Here is a 20,260-nt window from a genome sequence, read left to right as displayed (position 1 = left end):
TCTTTATTTGTAAGAATGTCAAAGGTTATGGGGAGAAGACAGGAGAATGGGGTTAAGAGGGATAATAAATCAGCCACGATGGAATGATAGAGTAGATTCGATGGGCCAAATCGCCTAATTCTGCTCCTATGTCTTATGTTCTTACGATGAATCTGCACACTGCACCTGTAAGTTTTAATTATTGGTATTGTGTGACAATTTATTTACTTTCCCTCTCTCTCTCCATCCTAGCAAAATATATCGGCTGTTATCTCGACAGCAACAAGCAGAGGGCATTAAGGGGAACAGCGTTCTTTGACTACAGAAAGATGACCATATTTCGTTGCCAGGACAACTGTGCTGAAAGGTAGGGTTATGGAATTCCATTTACTGTGTATGAGGGTGTGTGAATACGGGCAAGAAATTCTCCAGGGCTGGTGTTCCCAGAGTCACAGAGCAGTACAGACCATTCGGCCCAAAGAGTCCATGCTGACCCTGGTGACCATCCAACTTGTCCCAATTTCCTGCATTCGGCCCATTTCTCTCTCAGCCCCACATCTCCATGTTCCTATCTAATTGTTTCTTAAACACTGCTACTGTTCTTGCCTCAACCACTTCCCCGGCAGCTCTTCCCATTCACACCTTCCGGTACGTGAAAAATTACCCCCAGGTCCCTTTCCCTTCTCACCCTAAAGATAACCCCATTTTGTTGCCAGGAGAACTGTGCTGAAAGGAAAGGTAATGGAATTCCATTTATCGTTCTCTTTCATGCCCTTCCCTGTAATAAGGACATAATAATGCATGAAGGTATTTACGGTAACTCTTGGGAGACAACGACAATTTGTTTATGCTCTGCTTCACCAGTTTCGTTGGCACTTATTTACTTAGAAACAGAGAGAAAAAGCAAGAGCAAGATAGAAGAATGATAAAGTGCCAAGGACGTGGACGTGGCTGGAAAGACAGGCCCCTATTGTCCTTGAGAAAGTGTCTACTTGAGCAAGTGCAGCCCTTCCAATGACTGTACCTCCACGGTACCAATGAGGAAGAAATTCCAGCTTTTAGATCCAATGAGAATGAAGGACCAGTGAAATATGAATATGTGTGACCACCCAGAGCAGGAAATTCTCCGGGGCTGGTGTCCCCAGAGTCACAGATATACAGATACAGGCCCTTCGGCCCAATGAGTCCATGGTGACCATGGTGATCATCCAGCTCACTCCAAATCCCTGCATTTTCCCATATCCCAATAAAGCCCACCTCTCCAGGACTCTGTGCTTCTGGAATGCTACCACTGTACCACTTCCTCTGGCAGCTCATTACAAATACCCACCACCCTCTGGAAGAAAAGACTGTCCTTCAAGACTCACAGCAATCCCACAGCCCGACACCAGGCTTCTGCCCCCAGTTATAAGGCCCTTGATCACAGCTCTTATATTTAAAGATGAACCCTTGATCCCACAAGCTACCTCGGTCTTGACCCTTTCATCTCACTGTCTGCCTGCACTGCACTCTCTCTTTAACTGTATCACTTTATTCTGCATCCTGTTATTGCTTTTCACTTGTACCATCCAATAGACTTATGTTTTGAAATTATCTGTTTGGAAGCTGTGCAAAATTAACTTTACTACTGTACTTGGTACACGTGACAATAACAAACTAATTTACCAGTTAATTAAATTCCTAAACTGTGAAGTTTGTCCGTTTTGAAATTATCTTTTCCTTGTGTGCCGTTCTGTTGCCCTGTTGCTGATGTGATAGAGTGACAGGGATACAGCACAAAACAGGCCCTTCGGCCCATTGAGTCTGTGCTGACCATTTACGTTACCCCTACATTAATCCCACTTTATTCTCAGCACATTCCATCAACTCTGCCCGGATTCTACCACTCACCTACACGCTAGAGGCAACTCAGGATAATTAACACACCCGCCCGCATGTCTTTTGGATGTGGGATGAAACCAAGGGGAAAATTAAAGATGAAAGATTAGTTTCATTTGTACATGTAGATTGAAACATAGAGCGAAAAGCGCCGTTTGCGTCAATGACCAACACAGTCTGAGGGTGTGCCGCGAGTGTCACCATGCCTCTGTCACCAACAGTCCACGCCACAGCTTACTAACCCTCACCCGCACGTCTGTGGAATGAGGGAGGGACCCGGAGAGAACATACACACATCTACAGATCGCGGCAGAACTGAACCCCGATTGCTGACGCTGTAAAGTGTTACACTGGCCCCTCCGCTACCAAACCATGGTCACTGGCAGACTGCAAACTCCACACAGACAGCAGCTGAGGTCGGAACTGAACCCAGGAGGCTGGAGCAGTGGGGTTGCACCACAGTGCACCCAAGTGTCAATAGCCTCTCTCATTTGTATCTGCAGGGGCTATCAGTACGCGGGCCTGGAGTTTGGAGCTGAATGTTACTGTGGACACAAGATCCAGACCCAGAACACCAGTGAGTCCGAGTGCAACATGGAGTGTAAGGGGGAAAAGAGCAGTACGTGCGGAGGCCCGAACCGGCTGTCTGTCTACCGACTGGAGCTGACCAACGAGTCCGCCAGACGCTGTAAGCCCAGTAACAGTTGTTCAGCACATTCACAGTCCGTCTCCCTCCGTAGCACTGCGGCGTGAAACGTTCTCACACACGTACACCAACTTCTCAATCAAACCCTGCACAGAGCGACTTCTCGCGTCTTTAGGTGGAACAGAGCTGATTGGGCAATAACCTGTCAATCATGCCTAAAGACCTGGGAATGGGATGATTGAGAAGATTTGATTTGCAAAATTCAAACTACTGTACTGTACGTAATCACCCCGTCCCACATTTATTGCTGGATCAATAATTATTGGAACACTTTGCAGTAGTTTTGGTCATGAGTTCCTTTTGCTGCTGCTTGCAAAACTGTTAGAATCAGAATCAAATTTGTTATCACTGTCATATGCCTTAGTTTGTTTTTTTTGCACAGCAGTACAGTGCATTACATAATAAACACTATAAGTTATAATAAGAAATATAAAGTATAAGTAAAGTTCAAAGTACTTTTATTGTCAAAGTATGTATGCAGTACACAACCATGAGATTTGTCTTCCCACAGACAGCCACAAAACAATGAAAAAAATGGGCCCCTTTCAAAGAAAATATCCAGCACCCAATACTCAAAAAAAAGAACGAGTCACTCAAACAACAAAAATCAAGCAAAAAACATAGAATATAAAATATACCACAGAGTCATTGAAACATCCTAACAATGTTTACTTCAGTTTAATAAATTGTTCATTGGCTACAGGCCACAGAGCCAGTCTGTCCTGATTAAAGTCGCACAAAATAGCAATAATAAAAGGAGAAACCAGAAACACACATAACATGAACTGCAGAGTCCAATCCACAAACCTTGCCCAAGAACCAGGACTCCGGCAACATTGAGCGAGATGGAAAGACAGACCGCTCGATCGCTGGCACTTTCCTCTGGCAGCAGTGAGCGAGAGGGAGAGAGAGAGGGGGACTAGTCAAACACAGGTACCTTCCTCTGGGAGCAGTGAGCGAGAGGGAGAGAGAGAGAGACTAGTCAAACACAGGCACCTTCCTCTGGGAGCAGTGAGTGAGAGGGAGAGAAAGAGAGAGACTAGTCAAACACAGGTACCTTCCTCTGACAGCAGTGAGTGAGAGGGAGAGAGAGAGACTAGTCAAACACAGGTACCTTCCTCTGACAGCAGTGAGCGAGAGGGAGAGAGAGAGACTAGTCAAACACAGGCACCTTCCTCTGGGAGCAGTGAGCGAGAGAGAGAGACTAGTCAAACACAGGTACCTTCCTCTGGGAGCAGTGAGTGAGAGGGAGAGAGAGAGAGAGACTAGTCAAACACAGGTACCTTCCTCTGACAGCAGTGAGCGAGAGGGAGAGAGAGAGAGAGACTAGTCAAACACAGGTACCTTCCTCTGGGAGCAGTGAGCGAGAGGGAGAGAGAGAGACTAGTCAAACACAGGTACCTTCCTCTGGGAGCAGTGAGTGAGAGGGAGAGAGAGAGAGACTAGTCAAACACAGGTACCTTCCTCTGGGAGCAGTGAGCGAGAGGGAGAGAGAGAGAGAGACTAGTCAAACACAGGTACCTTCCTCTGACAGCAGTGAGCGAGAGGGAGGGAGAGAGACTAGTCAAACACAGGTACCTTCCTCTGGGAGCAGTGAGCGAAAGGGAGAGAGAGAGACTAGTCAAACACAGGCACCTTCCTCTGGGAGCAGTGAGTGAGAGGGAGAGAGAGAGAGAGACTAGTCAAACACAGGTACCTTCCTCTGGGAGCAGTGAGTGAGAGGGAGAGAGAGAGAGAGACTAGTCAAACACAGGTACCTTCCTCTGGGAGCAGTGAGTGAGAGGGAGAGAGAGAGAGAGACTAGTCAAACACAGGTACCTTCCTCTGGGAGCAGTGAGCGAAAGGGAGAGAGAGAGACTAGTCAAACACAGGTACCTTCCTCTGGGAGCAGTGAGTGAGAGGGAGAGAGAGAGAGAGAGAGACTAGTCAAACACAGGTACCTTCCTCTGGGAGCAGTGAGTGAGAGGGAGAGAGAGAGACTAGTCAAATACAGGTACCTTCCTCTGGGAGCAATGAGTGAGAGGGAGAGAGAGAGAGACTAGTCAAACACAGGTACCTTCCTCTGGGAGCAGTGATCGAAAGGGAGAGAGAGAGAGACTAGTCAAACACAGGTACCTTCCTCTGGGAGCAGTGAGTGAGAAGGAGAGAGAGAGAGAGACTAGTCAAACACAGGTACCTTCCTCTGGGAGCAGTGAGCGAAAGGGAGAGAGAGAGACTAGTCAAACACAGGCACCTTCCTCTGGGAGCAGTGAGTGAGAGGGAGAGAGAGAGACTAGTCAAATACAGGTACCTTCCTCTGACAGCAGTGAGCGAGAGGGAGAGAGAGAGACTAGTCAAACACAGGTACCTTCCTCTGACAGCAGTGAGCGAGAGGGAGAGAGAGAGACTAGTCAAATACAGGTACCTTCCTCTGGGAGCAGTGAGCGAGAGGGAGAGAGAGAGACTAGTCAAATACAGGCAGATGGCACAGAACACCATTCTGGTCTCGTCGTCTTTGATTTCCAACTTGCTCGATGTTTTAATCGGTGAGAAATGGAGTCGATAATGGGCTTGCTGCCCGCCTCCGGACTTCTTGGCCTCTAGTCCGCACACTCCGCTTGAAACCTCACCAAACTCCCTCGGAGAGAGCAACATGCCGGTTCGCTCAATCAGCCTGAAAACACACCACAAAATGTAAATCACAGGTTCCAATCGCAGGTTAAAGCTCAATAGCAGAATCATATTTGAAAGAAGTAAAGCAGGAAATTTTGTGAACTGTATGAAGGACGTCATTGTTGGTCACGTTGTTCCCTGATGCCATTTTCTCCCAGTGTAACGTGCAAAATGAGAACAAAAGTGACAATGAAATGTTCATGAATTCATGGACCATCTGACGGTGGAGGGGAGGAAGCTGACCCTAAATCATTGAGTGTGTGTCATTATGCTCCTGTGCCTCCTCCCTGATGGTAGTAATGAGAAAAGGACGTGTCCTGGATGGTGAGGGCCCTTAATGATGGATGCCACATTTTCGAGGCTCCACCTTTTGAAGATGTTGTGGATGATGGGGAAGCTGTTGCCCATGATGGAGTTGGGTCAGTTTACAGCCCTCAGCAGCTTTTAGTGAGGCTAGCGTTTTAATATAGGGGGTGATAGCCCTCGGCCCGGCCAAACTTAAGAAATCTTGTTTGGGTGGATGCTGCACGATGTGTCCCCCGTTACAAATCAGTACCCCGAAATAACAAACTGTACACAATATGCAGTTAAATGATTGAGCATTATAATTCTTATTTAGACTATGTGGTTAGTAAAGGAAACAAAAATAAAGAGAAACGGCCCATTCTCATGAAACAGTCTAATGCGTTGGGGCTCACTGATAAGCCGGTCGTCCACCATCAACCGCCTCTGATCATCGCTGACCTTTGGACCCTTGCTCCAAGTTCAGTCCATCCAGTGGTCTACCAATTCTCTCCATTCTCGTCTTCTCTCCTCATCTCTCTCCAGCAAAAGACCACGAAAATCTCTCTTCCAGACTCCCAAGAAAGAACAACATTTCTCTCACTGGATAGTCCCTGCATTCCAAAACCCCGTTATCTTGAGTCATAACCCAAACATTGCTGCTACAGAGAAACCATTACATTAGCAGTGAAACCTTAAAGAGAGGTCATTACATTAGCAGTAAAACTTTACAACATGTTACATGTACATTGGTGCCTCCATAGCAGATGGTGATGTAACCAGATAGGTTGCTCTCCACGGTAAATCTGTAGAAATTTGCCAGAATCTTTGATGAAGAAGCTGCAGAAGGTTGTAAATCTAGTCAGTTCCATCTTGGGTACTAGCCCACAAAGTAACCAGGACATCTTCAGGGAGTGGTGTCTCAGAAAGGCAGCGTCTATTATTAAGGACCTCCAACACCCAGGGCATGCCCTTTTCTCACTGTTACCATCAGGTAGGAGGTACAGAAGCCTGAAGGCACACACTCAGCAATTCAGGAACAGCTTCTTCCCCTCTGCCATCTGATTGCCATCCGATTCCTAAATGGGTGTTGAACCCATGAACACTACCTCACTTTCTTTAATATATATATTCTGTTTTTGCACCATTTTAATCTATTCAATGTACATATACTCTAATTGATTTACTTATTGTTTCTTCTTTATTATATATTGCATTGAACTGCTGCTGCTAAGTTTGCAAATTTCATGACACATGCAGGTGATAATAAACCTGATTCTGATTCTGACATAACAAATCTCCTCATCTCCTAATGAATTATAGCTGCTGTCATGCCTTCTTCATAACTGCATCAGTGTATTATGCCCAGGAGAGATCTTCAGAGATGTTGACACCCAGCAGCTTGAAACTGCTCACCCTTTCCACAGCTGTCTCCTCGATGAGGACTGGTGTGTGGTCCATTGTCTTTCACTTCCTGGAGTCCACTATCAATTTCTTTGTCTTCCTGACATTGAGGGCAAGGTTGTTGTTGTGACAGCACTCAACCAGCTGATCTATCTCACTCTTGGATCCCTCGTCATCACCATCTGAGATTCTGCCAACAACAGCTGTTGTTTCAAACTACAGTCACAGGTATCCTGGAAAGAAATGGAGTCTTCCTGTGCTGTTTCACAAAAGCAGTCAAGCTTTCATGGAAAACCTGGTGGTCAACAGTGTGGTCAACAGGAAAGCCAAGTATGCTGGAAACACTCAACAGGTCAGCAGTCCTACCATTTCAAGTCAAAGATCTTCCCTCAGAGTTGGGCCAACAGTTCACTCTGTTAGAAATATTCCCATTATCCTATCCAAGCCTCCTCTTTCTCAGTTCTGATAAAGACTCGTTGACCAGAGGTTTTAACAGCTTCTCTCCACAGCTGCTGTCTGACCTGCTGAGTATTTCCAGCATCATTTCAGCCCCACAATATTTGCAGAGTTTTGTTTTTTTTTTGTGATTTTCATTCAAACAACAGAGCAGCTCAGAACCTGATTTTTCTTCAACTAAACCCAAATATCAGAAAATAAAGAAAAGAACAACCCAGACCAAAAGAAACAAACACTCAAGGACACTATTTCAGTGAAAGTAAATGTATTATCAAAGTAAGTACACGTTACCATTTGCTTGCAGGCATTTACAGGAAAATAAATAAACAGAATACATTTTATGAAAATCAAACAAAGACTGACAAACAACCAATGTGCAAAAGAGGACAAATAGTAGAAATAAAAGAGACGAATAATACTGAGAATATGATTTGTAACATAATTCAGGTCAAACTTGTAATGATCCCACAACCTATGGACTCACTTTCAAGGACTCAACCGCTCGTGTGCTCAGTATTATTTATTTATTTGTATTTGCACAGATTGTCTTCTTTTGACCGTTGGTTCTTTGTCAGTCTCTGCTTGTGTGTAGTTCTTCATTGATTCTATTGTGTTTCTTTGTTCTACTGTGAATGTCTAAAGAAAACAAATCTCAGTAGTATATGGTGACATGTACAATATGTACTTTGATAATCAATTCCCTTTGAACATTAACTTTGTAGACTCTTTGAAAGTGAGTCTGTAAGGTGTGGGATCAGCTCAGAGTCATGCTGAGTGAAGTTATCCATTCTCATTCAGGAACCTGATGGTTGGGTGTAATAACTGTTCCTGAACCTGGTGGTGTGGGACCTGATGGTTGTAGGGTAATAACTGTTCCTGAACCTGGTGGAGTGGGACCTGATGGTTGAGGGGTAATAACTGTTCCTGAACCTGGTGGTGTGGGACCTGATGGTTGTAGGGTAATAACTGTTCCTGAACCTGGTGGTGTGGGACCTGATGGTTGTAGGGTAATAACTGTTCCTGAACCTGGTGGTGTGGGACCTGATGGTTGAGGGGTAATAACTGTTCCTGAACCTGGTGGTGTGGGACCTGATGGTTGTAGGGTAATAACTGTTCCTGAACCTGGTGGAGTGGGACCTGATGGTTGAGGGGTAATAACTGTTCCTGAACCTGGTGGTGTGGGACCTGATGGTTGTAGGGTAATAACTGTTCCTGAACCTGGTGGTGTGGGACCTGATGGTTGTAGGGTAATAACTGTTCCTGAACCTGGTGGTGTGGGACCTGATGGTTGGGTGTAATAACTGTTTCCGAACCTGGTGGTGTGGGACCTGATGGTTGTACGGTAATAACTGTTCCTGAACCTGGTGGTGTGGGACCTGATAGTTGAGGGTAATAACTGTTCCTGAACCTGGTGGTGTGGGACCTGATGGTTGTAGGGTAATAACTGTTCCTGAACCTGGTGGTGTGGGACCTGATGGTTGTAGGGTAATAACTGTTCCTGAACCTGGTGGTGTGGGACCTGATGGTTGTAGGGTAATAACTGTTCCTGAACCTGGTGGTGTGGGACCTGATGGTTGTAGGGTAATAACTGTTCCTGAACCTGGTGGTGTGGGACCTGATGGTTGTAGGGTAATAACTGTTCCTGAACCTGGTGGTGTGGGACCTGATGGTTGTAGGGTAATAACTGTTCCTGAACCTGGTAGTGTGGGATATGATAGTTGTACGGTAATAACTGTTCCTGAACCTGGTGGTGTGGGACCTGATGGTTGAGTGTAATAACTGTTCCTGAACCTGGTGGTGTGGGACCTGATGGTTGAGGGTAATAACTGTTCCTGAACCTGGTGGTATGGGATCTGATGGTTGAGGGTAATAACTGTTCCAGAACATGCTGGTGTGAGACCTGATGGTTGAGGGGTAATAACTGTTCCTGAATCTGGTGGTGTGGGACCTGATGGTTGGGTAATAACTGTTCCTGAACCTGGTGGTGTGGGACCTGATGGTTGAGGGGTAATAACTGTTCCTGAACCTGGTGGTGTGGGACCTGATGGTTGAGGGTAATAACTGTTCCTGAACCTGGTGGTGTGGGACCTGATGGTTGAGGGTAATAACTGTTCCTGAACCTGGTGGTGTGGGACCTGATGGTTGTAGGGTAATAACTGTTCCTGAACCTGGTGGTGTGGGACCTGATGGTTGAGGGTAATAACTGTTCCTGAACCTGGTGGTGTGGGACTTGATGGTTGTAGGGTAATAACTGTTCCTGAACCTGGTGGTGTGGGACCTGATGGTTGTAGGGTAATAACTGTTCCTGAACCTGGTGGTGTGGGACCTGATGGTTGTAGGGTAATAACTGTTCCTGAACCTGGTGGTGTGGGATCTGATGGTTGAGGGGTAATAACTGTTCCAGAACATGCTGGTGTGAGACCTGATGGTTGAGGGGTAATAACTGTTCCTGAATCTGGTGGTGTGGGACCTGATGGTTGAGGGGTAATAACTGTTCCTGAACCTGGTGGTGTGGGACCTGATGGTTGAGGGGTAATAACTGTTCCTGAACCTGGTGGTGTGGGACCTGATGGTTGAGGGTAATAACTGTTCCTGAACCTGGTGGTGTGGGACCTGATGGTTGAGGGTAATAACTGTTCCTGAACCTGGTGGTGTGGGACCTGATGGTTGAAGGGTAATAACTGTTCCTGAACCTGGTGGTGTGGGACCTGATGGTTGAGGGTAATAATTGTTCCTGAACCTGGTTGTGTGGGACCTGATGGTTGAGGGTAATAACTGTTCCTGAACCTGGTGGTGTGGGACCTGATGGTTGTAGGGTAATAACTATTCCTGAACCTGGTGGTGTGGGACCTGATGGTTGAGGGTAATAACTGTTCCTGAACATGCTGGTGTGAGACCTGATGGTTGAGGGGTAGTAACTGTTCCTGAACCTGGTGGTGTGGGACCTGATGGTTGAGGGTAATAACTGTTCCTGAACCTGGTGGTGTGGGTCCTGATGGTTGAAGGGTAATAACTGTTCCTGAACCTGGTGGTGTGGGACCTGATGGTTGAGGGTAATAACTGTTCCTGAACCTGGTGGTGTGGGACCTGATGGTTGTAGGGTAATAACTGTTCCTGGACCTGGTGGTGTGGGACCTGATGGTTGTAGGGTAATAACTGTTCCTGAACCTGGTGGTGTGAGACCTGATGGTTGAGGGGTAGTAACTGTTCCTGAACCTGGTGGTGTGGGACCTGATGGTTGAGGGGTAATAACTGTTCCTGAACCTGGTGGTGTGGGACCTGATGGTTGAGGGGTAATAACTGTTCCTGAACCTGGTGGTGTGGGACCTGATGGTTGAGGGGTAATAACTGTTCCTGAACCTGGTGGTGTGGAACCTGATGGTTGAGGGGTAATAACTGTTCCTGAACCTGGTTGTGTGGGACCTGATGGTTGAGGGTAATAACTGTTCCTGAACCTGGTGGTGCGGGACCTGATGGTTGTAGGGTAATAACTGTTCCTGAACCTGGTGGTGCGGGACCTAATGGTTGAGGGGTAATAACTGTTCCTGAACCTGGTGGTGTGGGACCTGATGGTTGAGGGGTAATAACTGTTCCTGAACCTGGTGGTGTGGGACCTAATGGTTGAGGGGTAATAACTGTTCCTGAACCTGGTGGTGTGGGACCTGATGGTTGAGGGGTAATAACTGTTCCTGAACCTGGTGGTGTGGGACCTGATGGTTGAGGGGTAATAACTGTTCCTGAACCTGGTGGTGTGGGACCTGATGGTTGAGGGGTAATAACTGTTTCTGAACCTGGTGGTGTGGGACCTGATGGTTGAGGGGTAATAACTGTTCCTGAACCTGGTGGTGTGGGACCTGATTGTTGAGGGGTAATAACTGTTCCTGAACCTGGCGGTGTGGGATCTGAAGCTCCTGTACCTCCTCCCAATGGTAGTAATGAGAGGAGATCATGGCCTGAATAGCGGGGGTCCTTAATGATGGTTGCTGCTTTCTTGTGGCAGCACTCCCATGAGTATTTCATTCTTCAAACACTGAAGAGGAAAAAGGACTGATGGATGTTATTAGGAACACTGAGTCTAGACTGGCGCTGTGCAAGGACATCCAACTGTCCTGAAGCCCATCTTTCTAGTACCTACCCAGTTCCTATAAGATCATCCGACCTTCTCTGGGTGCCACTGAAACTGTTTAAACTACAGTAATTCATCAATGTGTCATCCGTGCCGTAATCGTTGGATTTGGGACTATCTTTAATTAATGGAGCTATGTCTTTTTTTTGTTGTAACAAACAGCGTCCCACTCTCCATCGATGAGGATGCACTGTACCAAAATACACATAATATCATGCAACGCGGAAGCCCACTTCAGCCTATTAACTCCAACCACCCATCTCTATTTAATCCCAATTTTTAACCTCTCCTCAACTCTCCTCGATTCTGCCACTTGTGTACTCACTGGGGACAGTTACTAGCAGTTTGTATGTGTGGGGAAGGAAACTGGAGCACACAGAGAAGCCCACGTGCTCATTTTGGAATGTGCAATCTCTCTGCATCGGGTAACCAAGGCCAGCATCGAACCCAGGTGTCTGGAGCTGAGAGGCAGTGGCTGTATCAGATGTACCATGGATTAGTTTTTGACTTACAAAGTTTTACTTGATCTCCAGGAACTAGATCCTTTGACATTCAGAGAATTATGATCAGAGACATTCCTCTCTTTACTAAAGAGATGCATACTTGCAAAATGCTATATTAAACAAAATTTCATAAATCTGCATTTTATAAAATGAGATTCCTCAGTCTGCCTGTGACTCTCATCGCAGGGACCCTGGCGAAGGGATAGAGTTCTGACAGGGTGGTAAATCAGCATGCTGTCAGTCAGGGAGACGCGGGAAGTTTGCACAGTCTAGTGCGAACAACAAAAGAAATGTGCATTTATAAAGCATCCGTAACATGGTAAAATAACAGGTTTGCCATTCGAGGAATGACTGAATAATGTAGGCCTCCAGTCCGTGGAGCTTAGATAATTTCATTGAGAGTACAATGTTCCTAGGTGTGGGGAAAATTTGTGTGTGTGTGTATTTGAAACTGTGGAAACTAATAGTCACAGTTACTAAGTAAGTGGCCAGATCTATTTACTGGCTGACACTGCCTCCTCTTCACCGTGGATGTCCAGTCCCTATACATCTCAGTTCTCTATCTGGAAGACCATCGGGTACTCCATTTCTCCCTGAAACATAGATCCAACCGGTTTCCCTCTGCCATCATTCTCCTCCATCTGGTTGAATTTGTTTCAGCCTGAAAAACTTTCCTTTTGATTCCTCTATGAAGCAAGTGAGTAGCCATGGGCACTCGCAGTTACACATTCTTTTTTGTTCGCTGTAGTCCCAGACCAATACTGACACCACTCCCCAAATCTTTCTCTGCTCCTTTGCTGCTGCTTTGCATGCTGAACTCACGTCCATCCTGCCCTCAAATCCACTTGGTCAACAAGGTCTATCTCCTGAATAAGGCTGTTTGGAACGTAAATGAGGAGTAATTTCATTATCTTCAAACGCAAACTCGTGATTCTTTGAAATTGTCCATTTGAGTGGGATTGCTGGTTATTTATTTCACTCCAAGACAGATTTAGGGATATATAAAGGAATCAATGTACCGTAGTTGAGATATCATGTTGAATTTGTATAAGACACTGGTGAGGCCAGCTTTGCGAGTGTGGAACAAGCTGCCAGTGGAAGTGGTGGATGCAGGTTTGATTTCAAGGTTTGGGTAGGTACATAGGTGGGAGGGGTGTGGAGGGCTATGTCCAGGTGTAGGTTGATGAGACTAGGCAGAATAATAATTTGGACCTGTTTCTGTGCTGTGACTTTATGATTCTATGAAAGGGAAATGGTGTTTGATGTGATCAGCCATGACCTTGCTGAATGGTGCAGAGAGACAGAGGGGTGTAAAATGAGGGTAGAAGCAAAGAGTAGTGAGGTGAAAAGTAAAAGTGGCAGGCAGGCAAATCCAGGGCAAAAAGCAAAAAGAGCCACTTTTCAACATAATTGTATAAGGGCTAAGAGTGTTGTAAAAACAAGCCTGAAGGCTTTGTGTGTCAATGTGAGGAGCATTCGTAACAAGGTGGATGAATTGAATGTGCAGATAGTTCTGAATGAATATGATATAGTTGGGATCACAGAGACATGGCTCCAAGGTGACCAAGGATGGGAGCTCAACATCCAGGGATATTCAATATTCAGGAGGGATAGACAGGAAAGAAAAGGAGGTGGGGTAGCATTGCTGGTTAGAGAGGAGATTAATGCAATAGAAAGGAAGGACATTAGCCTGGAGGATGTGGAATCGATATGGGTAGAGCTGAATAACACTAAGGGGCAGAAAACGCTGATGGGAGTTGTGTACAGGCCACCTAATGGTAGTAGTGAGGTTGGGAATGGCATTAAACAGGGAATTAGAAATGCGTGCAATAAAGGAACGGTAGTTATAATGGGCGACATCAATCTACATATAGATTGGGTGAACCAAATTGGTAAGGGTGCTGAGGAAGAGGATTTCTTGGAATGTATGCAGGATGGTTTTCTGAACCAACATGTCGAGGAACCAACTAGACAGCAGACCATTCTAGATTGGGTATTGAGCAATGAGGAAGGGTTAGTTAGCAATCTTGTCGTGTGAGGCCCCTTGGGTAAGAGTGACCATAATATGGTGGAATTCTTCATTAAGATGGAGAGTGACATAGTTAATTCAGAAACAAAGGTTTTGAACTTAAAGAAGGGTAACTTTGAAGGTATGAGACGTGAATTAGCTAAGATAGACTGGCAAATGATACTTAAAGGGTTGACAGTGGATATGCAATGGCAAGCATTTAAAGATCGCATGGATGAACTACAACAATTGTTCATCCCAGTTTGGCAAAAGAATAAACCAGGGAACGTAGTGAACCCATGGCTGACAAGGGAAATTAGGGATAGTATCAAGTCCAAAGAAGAAACATATAAATTAGCAAAAGAAAGTGGCACACCTGTAATTAGGAAAGGGAAAAAAGATTATGAGAGAAAGCTGGCAGGGAACATAAAAACTGACTGTAAAAGCTTTTATAGATATGTGAAAAGAAAAAGATTGGTCAAGACAAATGTAGGTCCTTTACAGTCAGAAACAGGTGAATTGATCATAGGGAACAAAGACATGGCAGACCAATTGAATAACTACTTTGGTTCTGTCTTCACTAAGGAGGACATAAATAACCTTCCGGAAATAGTAAGGGACCGAGGGTCTAGTGAGATGGAGGCACTAAGGGGAATACATGTTAGTAGAGAAGTGGTGTTAGGTAAATTGAAGGGATTAAAGGCAGATAAATCCCCAGGGCCAGATGGTCTGCATCCCAGAGTGCTTAAGGAAGTAGCCCAAGAAATAGTGGATGCATTAGTGATAATTTTTCAAAACTCCTTAGATTCTGGATTAGTTCCTGAAGATTGGAGGGTGGCTAATGTAACCCCACTTTTTAAAAAAGGAGGGAGAGAGAAACCGGGGAATTATAGACTGGTTAGTCTGACATCGGTGGTGGGGAAAATGCTAGAGTCGGTTATCAAAGATGTGATGACAGCACATTTGGGAAGAGGTGAAATCATCGGACAAAGTCAGCATGGATTTGTGAAAGGAAAATCATGTCTGACGAATCTTATAGAATTTTTTGAAGATGTAACTAGTAGAGTGGATAGGGGAGAGCCAGTGGATGTGGTATATTTAGATTTTCAAAAGGCTTTTGACAAGGTCCCACACAGGAGATTAGTGTGCAAACTTAAAGCACACGGTATTGGGGGTATGGTATTGATGTGTATAGAGAATTGGTTGGCAGACAGGAAGCAAAGAGTGGGAGTAAACGGGACCTTTTCAGAATGGCAGGCAGTGACTAGTGGGGTACCACAAGGCTCAGTGCTGGGACCCCAGTTGTTTACAATATATATTAATGATTTAGGCGAGGGAATTAAATGCAGCATCTCCAAGTTTGCGGATGACACGAAGCTGGGCGGCGGTGTTAGCTGTGAGGAGGATGCTAAGAGGATGCAGCGTGACTTGGATAGGTTAGATGAGTGGGCAAATTCATGGCAGATGCAATTTAATGTGGATAAATGTGAGGTTATCCACTTTGGTTGCAAGAACAGGAAAACAGATTATTATCTGAACGGTGGCTGATTAGGAAAAGGGGAGATGCAACGAGACCTGGGTGTCATTGTACACCAGTCATTGAAGGTGGGCATGCAGGTACAGCAGGCGGTGAAAAAGGCAAATGGTATGTTGGCATTCATAGCAAAAGGATTTGAGTACAGGAGTAGGGAGGTTCTACTGCAGTTGTACAAGGCCTTGGTGAGATTGCACCTAGAATATTGTGTGCAGTTTTGGTCCCCTAATCTGAGGAAAGACATTCTTGCCATAGAGGGAGTACAGAGAAGGTTCGCCTGATTGATTCCTGGGATGGCAGGACTTTCATATGAAGAAAGACTGGATCGACTAGGCTTATACTCACTGGAATTTAGAAGATTGAGGGGGGATCTTATTGAAACGTATAAAATTCTAAAGAGATTGGACAGGCTAGATGCAGGAAGATTGTTTCTAATGTTGGGGAAGTCCAGAACGAGGGGTCACAGTTTAAGGATAAAGGGGAAGCCTTTTAGGTGAGGAAAAACTTCTTCACACAGAGAGTGGTGAATCTGTGGAATTCTCTGCCACAGAAAACAGTTGAGGCCGGTTCATTGGCTATATTTAAGAGGAAGTTAGATATGGCCCTTGTGGCTAAAGATATCAGGGGGTATGGAGAGAAAGCAGGTACAGGGTTCTGAGTTGGATGATCAGCAATGATCATACTGAATGGCGGTGCAGGCTCAAAGGGCCGAATGGCCTACTCCTGCCCCTATTTTCTATGTTTCTATGAACTCGAGGGGCCGTAGCCTCCTTTAGTTCCCATTTTGTATTTTCCTTTGTTCGATCTGAGTGTGAAAGTCTCATTAATCTGCAGAAAAATTAAAAGTTATTTCAAAACAATAGAAAGTTAATTAAATGTTAATTGATGCTAAATCTCTTATTATGAATGGAAGCAATTGCATTGTGGTTGACTGACTATGTGTGAAGTCTCATTTGCATTCAGGGTGCAGAAACAGCAGTGCTTAATTCATTTATATTACGTCTGGTTGAAGATCAAATGTGCTGATGAACTTTGTCTGGAGACTTGAGGGAGTTATCCAACAAATCTATACATAATTTAATGACAATAATTACAGTTACTTTCCTAATGATAATCTTGTGCTCTTTCATAATTATTTTTAATTACTTTTACCTTCATTAGTGAATTATCATTCAGTTCCACCTCAGTGTTATTAATCTCATGTTACTGCTTCTGTTATGGGGGTAGGTATTGGCCCATTCTCCATGGTTGGACAGGTTCACCCTTGGATGTTTGTTCTCAATGTACTCGATGTTAACAGGGGAAATGCGTAATGTTCGGTTTAATTGCAGTGACGTATCGACCAAATAGAATGGGTATGGATTAATATACAATAGGCAATGCCCTTTGTAATTTGGGAAAGGTATAAAATGATCCCTGAAGACCTAGTTTCATTTCCTTCAATGGCTTTTCATTCACATTAAACCAGATTCTGCACACCGCAGTGTTCTAATTGACCTTCAGTTCAGTTTCAAACAACATGTCCTCATCACAGCTTTAGACCATAAGACCATAAACATAAGGAGCAGAATTAGGCCATTCAGCCCATCGAATCTGGTCCACCATTCCAGCATGGCTGATTTATTATCCCTCTCAACCCCATTCTCCCTGCCTTCACCCCGTAACCTTTGACGCCCTTACTAATCAAAAAAAAATCTCTCCTTTAGATATACCAAATGACTTGGCTTCCATAGCTGAATGTGACAATGAATTTCACAGATTCACCACTTTCAAGCAAAAGAAATTCCTCCCCTTCTCTGTCCTAAAGGGTCGAACTTCTATTCTGAGTCTCTGATAGTAGACTCCCCCACTATCCTCTACACATCCACTCTATCTAAGCCTTTCAATATTAGATAAGGTTCAGTGAGGTCCCCCTCATTTTTCAAAACTCTAGTGGGTACAGGCCCAGAGCTATCAATTGCTCCTCATACATCTTGGGATCATTTTGTGAATCTCTTCCGGACCTTCTTGAGCTCCAGCACGTCCTTTATTAGATAAGCGGCCCAGAATTGTTCACAATACCACAAGTGCAGCTGAACAATGCTTCATTAGATCTGCAGTTTGTATCGTCACCCCAGTCAGACGCACGGTCTGTATTGTCACCCCAGTCAGACACATGGGTTGTATTGTCACCCCAGCCAGACACACGGTCTGTATCGTCACCCCAGTCAGACGCACGGTCTGTATTGTCACCCCAGTCAGACACATGGGTTGTATTGTCACCCCAGTCAGACACACGGTCTGTATCGTCACCCCAGTCAGCCACATGGGTTGTATTGTCACCCCAGTCAGACACACGGTCTGTATCATCACCCCAGCCAGACACACGGTCTGTATCATCACCCCAGCCAGACGCACGGTCTGTATCGTCACCCCAGCCAGACGCACGGTCTGTATCGTCACACCAGTCAGACGCACGGTCTGTATCGTCACCCCAGTCAGACACACAGTCTGTATCATCACCCCAGTGATACACACGGTCTGTATCGTCACACCAGTCAGACGCACGGTCTGTATCGTCACCCCAGTCAGACACACGGTCTGTATCATCACACCAGTCAGACACACGGTCTGTATCATCACCCCAGTCAGACACACGGTCTGTATCATCACCCCAGCCAGACACACAGTCTGTATCATCACCCCAGTCAGACACACGGTCTGTATCGTCACACCAGTCAGACACACGGTCTGTATCATCACCCCAGTCAGACACACTGTCTGTATCATCACCCCAGCCAGACACACGGTCTGTATCATCACCCCAGTCAGACACACGGTCTGTATCATCACCCCAGTCAGACACACGGTCTGTATCGTCACCCCAGTCAGACACACGGTCTGTACCATCACCCCAGTCAGACACACGGTCTGTATCATCACCCCAGCCAGACACACGGTCTGTATCATTACCCCAGCCAGACGCACGGTCTGTATCTTCACCCCAGTCAGACACACGGTCTGTACCATCACCCCAGTCAGACACACGGTCTGTATCATCACCCCAGCCAGACACACGGTCTGTATCATTACCCCAGCCAGACGCACGGTCTGTATCATCACCCCAGTCAGACACACGGTCTGTATCGTCACCCCAGTCAGACACACGGTCTGTACCATCACCCCAGTCAGACACACAGTCTGTATCATTACCCCAGCCAGACACACGGTCTGTATCATTACCCCAGCCAGACGCACGGTCTGTATCTTCACCCCAGTCAGACACATGGGTTGTATTGTTACCCTAGTCTGACACATGGTCTGTATCATCACCCCAATCAGAGACACGGTCTGTATCTTCACCCAGACACATGGTCTGTATCGTCACCCCCCTGCCAGACACACGGTGTGTATCGTCACACCAGTCAGACACATGGGTTGTATTGTCACCCCAGTCAGACACACGGTCTGTATCATCACCCCAGCCAGACACACGGTCTGTATCATCACCCCAGTCAGACACACTGTCTGTATCATCACCCCAGTCAGACACACGGTCTGTATCGTCACCCCAGTCAGACACATGGGTTGTATTGTTACCCTAGTCTGACACATGGTCTGTATCATCACCCCAGTCAGACACACTGTCTGTATCATCACCCCAGTCAGACACACGGTCTGTATCATCACCCCAGCCAGACACACGGTCTGTATCGTCACCCCAGTCAGACACATGGGTTGTATCGTCACCCTAGTTTGACACACGGTCTGTATCATCATCCCAGCCAGACACACGGTCTGTATCATCACCCCAGTCAGACACACTGTCTGTATCATCACCCCAGCCAGACACACGGTCTGTATCATCACCCCAGTCAGACACACGGTCTGTATCGTCACTCAAGTCAGACGCACGGTCTGTACCGTCACCCCAGTCAGACACACAGTCTGTATCGTCACACCAGTCAGACACACGGTCTGTATCATCACCCCAGTCAGACACACGGTCTGTATCGTCACCCCAGCCAGACGCACGGTCTGTATCGTCACACCAGTCAGACGCACGGTCTGTATCGTCACCCCAGTCAGACACACAGTCTGTATCATCACCCCAGTGATACACACGGTCTGTATCGTCACACCAGTCAGACGCACGGTCTGTATCGTCACCCCAGTCAGACACACGGTCTGTATCATCACACCAGTCAGACACACGGTCTGTATCATCACCCCAGTCAGACACACGGTCTGTATCATCACCCCAGCCAGACACACAGTCTGTATCATCACCCCAGTCAGACACACGGTCTGTATCGTCACACCAGTCAGACACACGGTCTGTATCATCACCCCAGTCAGACACACGGTCTGTATCATCACCCCAGCCAGACACACGGTCTGTATCATCACCCCAGTCAGACACACGGTCTGTATCATCACCCCAGTCAGACACACGGTCTGTATCGTCACCCCAGTCAGACACACGGTCTGTACCATCACCCCAGTCAGACACACGGTCTGTATCGTCACCCCAGCCAGACACACGGTCTGTATCATTACCCCAGCCAGACGCACGGTCTGTATCTTCACCCCAGTCAGACACATGGGTTGTATTGTTACCCTAGTCTGACACATGGTCTGTATCATCACCCCAATCAGAGACACGGTCTGTATCTTCACCCAGACACATGGTCTGTATCGTCACCCCAGCCAGACTCACGGTGTGTATCGTCACACCAGTCAGACGCACGGT

The 20,260-nt window shown here is 46.2% G+C and overlaps 1 protein-coding gene across 1 annotated transcript in view; it reads left to right on the top strand.

The window, feature by feature from the left end:
- Window positions 1-235: 235 nt before the first annotated feature.
- The window catches only part of LOC140732996 (sialate:O-sulfotransferase 2-like), a 231,740-nt gene continuing 211,715 nt past the window's right edge, over window positions 236-20,260 (top strand). Inside the window, exons 1-2 of the mRNA XM_073055736.1 lie at window positions 236-346; window positions 2,361-2,545. Of these exons, the coding sequence (XP_072911837.1) occupies window positions 309-346; window positions 2,361-2,545 (223 nt within the window). The 5' untranslated portion in view covers window positions 236-308. The remainder of the gene's footprint in view (window positions 347-2,360; window positions 2,546-20,260) is intronic.

This window comes from Hemitrygon akajei, chromosome 9, assembly GCF_048418815.1.
Source record: "Hemitrygon akajei chromosome 9, sHemAka1.3, whole genome shotgun sequence".
NCBI classification, from domain to species: Eukaryota; Metazoa; Chordata; class Chondrichthyes; order Myliobatiformes; family Dasyatidae; genus Hemitrygon; species Hemitrygon akajei.
This window is presented reverse-complemented; position numbering and strand designations above follow the sequence as displayed.